We start from the raw sequence: 5566 nt of genomic DNA on the forward strand, positions 1-5566 counted from the left end.
TTTGGGTTGGTGACTTGTTGCTTCGATTTCTTGGGTTCTGCATTTTTGTAAAAGAACAGAAATGGCCATGGCTGTTGGGTTGGTGAATGGTAGGTCCTCATGGACTCAAAGAAGCTTCCTGAAGAACAGAAAGGGGAAAAAGATTAATTTTTCTTGTGTTGCTTCCTCTTCCAGCTTAACGGATCAATATAGAAAGCTTAGAATCGAACCTGGTGCTTCTGAAGGCGAAGTTAAGAAAGCCTTTCGCCAACTCGCCTTACAGGTTCGTTTCTTCTCTTCTTTTTTTAGTAAAATCTTTCTGGGTTTCTTCTCTGATAAATTGATCTCAATTCTCAATCATCCATGTTCAGTATCACCCGGATGTGTGCAAAGGAAACAACTGCAGCGTTCAATTCCACAGTATTAACGAAGCCTACGATGTAAGCATTTGATGTTTAGATTTTTAATCTCTGTTCGGATCGATCGATTAATGTATTTGGTTTGGTTTGGTTTGGTTTGGTTTGATTTGGTTTGCAGATCGTGATGAGCTACCTGAGGGGAGAAGAAACGAACACAGACGATCAATATGAGTCGTACGATTATAACGATACAGAGAAGCCAATGAGGGGAATGTGCGATCCTGATTGGGACATGTGGGAAGAATGGATGGGATGGGAAGGTGCAGGGATTCGTGATTACTCTTCTCACATCAACCCCTACATCTAATCTTCTATAAGCTTTGCTGCTTCTCTCCCACGCGGCTCATGCAAAATCTCCGCCGTTCATATTGTTCATAGTTGCTGATTCTGAGTGGGTTGAGTGGGCCCAAGCATAGCAAAATCTAATTACTTGTACATATTGAGATTTACATATTAAAAGCCACACTCTGTGGAATTTAGCTCTCCTCCACGGAGCCCAGCATGATCAGGGTGTTGTTAGCCGTTGGGCTGTGTCGTACACATCTTTAGATGTGCATCGAGATATGTGCAACACAGCTCAATAGTTGGATGTCCCTTGGACGCTGGACTCCCCAGAGATGATCCTGACCCCACTTTTTGAGGCTTCAGTTGTTGGAATCGAAGAGATTCTTCAGAAATTACTATTGGCTAATAAATACAGTTTATAGGTTACATATACATGGATTTGCACCGTCTGATTGGCATCGTAGGCATCCACGGCTAATGCCTGATTTCAAATTGCATTCTATCTTGTATCAGTGTCATGAGTCCAACAAACCCTCACTTTGCTATGTCCACCCATAAAATGTTGAAATATCTTTAAATATTTCTCTAATGAATTTGGTTAATAATTAATAAGGTAAAAATATTTAAGGACCTAAGGTGAACATCTAGATGACTTCCAAATTGGATTAGAGTATAATAGTTTATAATTGGATTAAGTGTAGTGTTTTTTTTTTTTTTTTTTTTAAATGGTTGTTGAAGATTAGGTGTAGTAGATGAATAAATGACATAATAGGCCCCAAATTGGATTGGGTGTAATGGACAACAACTTTTCTTTGAAAAAAAGAAAAGAGAAATAACAGATGTTTCAGTGACCCCAAACGAAGGCCTGAGGAAGTCATTCACTCTATTGTCCAGGACACTTCCCTTAGGTTCTTTTAACTCCAAAAAAACATGTCCGGGACAATGGGTATAACAGGGCCTTCTTCCTTTCTTGGGGAATTGAGCCCATCTTCAATATCAACAACCCAACCCTCCATTGATGGCAATACGCTCCACCTAATTGGATGGTCCTCAATTGTGATGGTTCTATTCGGGAGGGCCTAGGTGGGTATGATTGCATTATTAGAGACCCTAGAGGCAACTTTTCCCTCGCTTTAGCTGGAACCACCATCTCTTTGAAATCCTTGCCATTAACAAAGGCTTTCGCTATGCTACGCATGTGGGTATCTCAAAGCTAGTTGTCAGAATTGATTCCTTCTCGGCCATTAAAGCTATTTCAAGTGAACACCTAGGCCATTCGGCACCTTCTTCACGAGATCAACGAGCTTTCTCATCACTTCAACGACGTTATTTTTGAGTTTTATTTTAGATAATCAAATCATTGTGTTGATTGGCTTGTAGAATTATGAACAACATCAATGAGCATTCTTTTTGTATAGATAACCTCCCCCGGTCCTCTGTATCTCCTTATTTGTAAAGATGCTAAAGGACATAACTTCATTAAGATGTAATTTTTGTCGTAATATATGATCTTTTTCTCTTAGAGAGAGAGAGAGAGATTGCTACGCTAGATTACAGTTTCCCTTCAGCGAGGGGATGGGAAATTGGATCATCCAATAGGCCAGGGTGAGTTTTAATGAAGAAAAAGAGTGTGGGATCCACAGGTGGGATGAGAGAGAGAGAGAGAGAGAGTACATAGAAATTTGCATATTGGATCCATGGCAATTTTCTTCTAATAGAAAAACTGAATGCCATCATTATCTAAATAAAACAAAATCTTGGATTTTGCTTTCTGATGAAAATAGTAAATTAAACTAGACAAAAAGAAAATTACAAACATTGTCTCCGAAGATTAATCTTATAAGTTCTAGCTCTAAGTGTTAAGTTATGAGCTAAAGAAACCCTATCACGAGATCGTTTTATATAACAAACTTTTGAAAAAGCTTTGGTTAAAGTCTGGATATCCTATTGAGAATATCTCCTCCCATGGTCACTCCTTATGTCCTCCCATCAAACAGTCCACCATATTTTCACTATCAATCGAAACATCAATGGTTGTGGTGCCTAGTTCTTTGGCTTTTTGTAGTTTGTTGTGAATTGCTCTTGGTGCATTCCTTACAAAACAAAATTCCATTATTACAGTACTAAAATACTTATTCGACACACAGATGGCAGCCCATCCAGCCTTTTTAGTCTCTATTCTCATTATAGACAACTTTTCAATTCTTAAATCCAAAGGACCAGCTACCCAAACTCGTTTTGATTGGGATAAGAAAAAAAAAAAAAAAATACATACTAGATGGGTTCTTTATGCCCATAGCAAAATTACAAGAATCATCAATTGACAGAAACCGACACAATTGTATCTTTATTGAACAGTCCTCATGCAAAAGTTTCCAAAAATCATATTTAAAAGACCAGACAAGTTTCCAAATATATTTCAAAGTAGTAGACTGATCATTACCCGTAATGGGTCCACGGTGTAAGTAAGGATGTGAAGTTAAAAGTGTGTAGTAATTTTGGCCATTCTATGCATAGGGACAATAATAGAAATCATCATTCTCGAGAGAGTGATTTTTTAAATCAAATTTCGTATATGTTGAATTTTTTTTTTGATAAAAAAAAATATATAGAAATTGTTGAATTTCGTATATGTTTAACAAAAATAGAAATTGTTACCAAAAATAAAAACAAAAATAGAAATTTGTGGTGAATAAGTTTAAAAAATCTGTTGGGGCCAAAATAGTGAAATAAAAGGAACAAACCCCCAATCCACCGGTAAAAGAAAACTTATACTATTTTTAGGAGGAGTTTATTCTATCGTGTTTTCTGTCTTCCTAGTGAGTGTTAGTTTTTCTTTTTTTTGCGAGTGTTTTCTCGTCGTATTGAGTGTTTGTTTCTCTCATCCTTGTGAGTAAATCATCATGACCATTGGAAGTTGTTCAGGCGAAAGTGAAGATATAGACGAAGGCAAAGACCATTTCATAGTAGGAGGCGAAATTGAGGACAACGTTGCAACAGCCTAGAATAATTCTGCATGGAATGTTTAAAAAGAGGTGGGTTTCTAAGATGGAGGCAGACGCAGACGAAGATGACGAAGTCAAGTTTGTGGTAGGGGACGAATTTAAAGATATCGCCACAATAGCCTGAAATAATTCTCTTGTAGGATGTGTCTTTCCAGTTAAGTCTCATCGCAAGCAGGTTGTGACCGAAGCATTGGTCTCTACATGGAATGTTCAAGGCGAAGTGGAGGTTTCTCTAATGGAGGCAGATCGATATCTGTTTCATTGCTCCCCAAGATTTGTTTTCCGACCTATTCTTCCGGTTCATCGTCAATCTGAAGTTCATGTTGAGCTCATTATCAGGTATGGAAGGATGCATATGTTTTATTATTTTTATGAAATTGAGTGTTATAGGAACTATGAAGACCTTTCATCGACATCCACGCCAAGGCTGAATTGTTCTCCAGTGGTAGCCTTGTAGGAGAAGACGATATCGCTACAAACCATAATGCTCATCAATTGTTTTAACCCTTAATGCACATCAAGTGGATCTTGATTATCAAACGATTTCTACTCATTAATTGATTTCAACCCTTAATGCACATCGAGTATTTTTTTTTCGAATTAAGAGCTTATATAATAGAGGGGATGGGGATAGGCCCCAAGGTGGTTTGAATTCATGACCTCTTATTTGAGGATTTGATCTTTTGCCAACTGAACTGACCCCTTGGGGTCATTAAGTGAATCTTGATTATCAAGCGATTACAACCCATCAATTGAGTTTGATACCCTTGATGCACATCAAGTGGGTCTTTTTTCCCTTTTTTTTTATTGAATGTAATTTTTCTTTTCTTCCAAGGGGTGCAAATGATGTAACTCATTCCTTTGGCAGGAAGACCCTGTCATTATTAATGTTTATGACGGTTTGGCTTAATGCCACTCTTTAGCTTCATTATTTGTGTAAATGAAGTATTAACTACTACATAATCTTATCATCAATAGATTTTTTATTTACCAAAAATTGCCCTCATCTTCCCCAAATCGTTTCTCCAAAACCTACAAGGCTACAACTCATCTACCCCAAACCTGCAAATCTACTCCAATCCATTAATGGGTCTCTCATTCCCTAACCAACCAACCCAACACTGACAAAAACATGAACTAATCAGTCAAATTGGATCATTTCACAAGTTCGAGGGAAATATCGGGCTCGTAAGATTCCAACCCACAGACCAAAGGGATATTTGAGTAGTCGCACCCAGATGAATTAAAAGGCTTTCATTATGAACCCTATTCAGTCTAAACCCCAATCTACCAAATGATGGAGGCTTACAACAATCCTTCCAAGAGATCAAGGTTAGTTTCTTCTTGTTAAATCTGGTAATTGAACCACTGATCCTAAAAATTTCGCACGCAAAAGAGAGAAAGAGGAATAACTTATGTGATTAGTTGGAAACAGCTATCTCTCCTCAGCTTCCACCTAGAAAAAGAGAAACAAAGAGAAGCCATGAATCATGGTTAGTGGGTGTCGTTCCATAAAATTCCACTACGAAAAAGAACATCTAACAGTAGTCCCTTAGTGGGGAATTTTTCTTTCGACAGTTTCTTGTCCAAGCAAATCACAAGCCTCCACTCCATAAATTTCAAATACAAACACAGTAAATACAAGAACAATGCAAAGCACACACATTAGACATGGAATCCTTCTAATAATGTATAACTCACAGCTAAATATGAAGCTATTGATATTCTACAGAAAAATTATATTGAAAAACAACTTTCTTTCCTCAAAAGAGAAGGCAACTGATTAACCAAAAACCCATCAACAATTCCAACACCAGTTTTGCTTCTATGCAATACTTCCACACAAAGAAATCAGGATGATAGTAAGAGAGAGAGAGA

The 5566-nt window shown here is 37.5% G+C and overlaps 1 protein-coding gene across 1 annotated transcript; it reads left to right on the plus strand.

Moving 5' to 3' along the window:
- LOC122657060 (chaperone protein dnaJ 8, chloroplastic-like) lies at positions 1-769 on the plus strand. Its single transcript, XM_043851820.1, has 3 exons — positions 1-262; positions 351-419; positions 517-769. Exons 1-3 carry the CDS (start codon positions 62-64, stop codon positions 703-705), a joined length of 459 nt encoding a protein of 152 aa, XP_043707755.1. The 5' UTR covers positions 1-61; the 3' UTR covers positions 706-769.
- The last annotated feature ends 4797 nt before the right edge of the window (positions 770-5566 follow it).

This window comes from Telopea speciosissima, chromosome 3, assembly GCF_018873765.1.
Source record: "Telopea speciosissima isolate NSW1024214 ecotype Mountain lineage chromosome 3, Tspe_v1, whole genome shotgun sequence".
Lineage (NCBI taxonomy): Eukaryota > Viridiplantae > Streptophyta > Magnoliopsida > Proteales > Proteaceae > Telopea > Telopea speciosissima.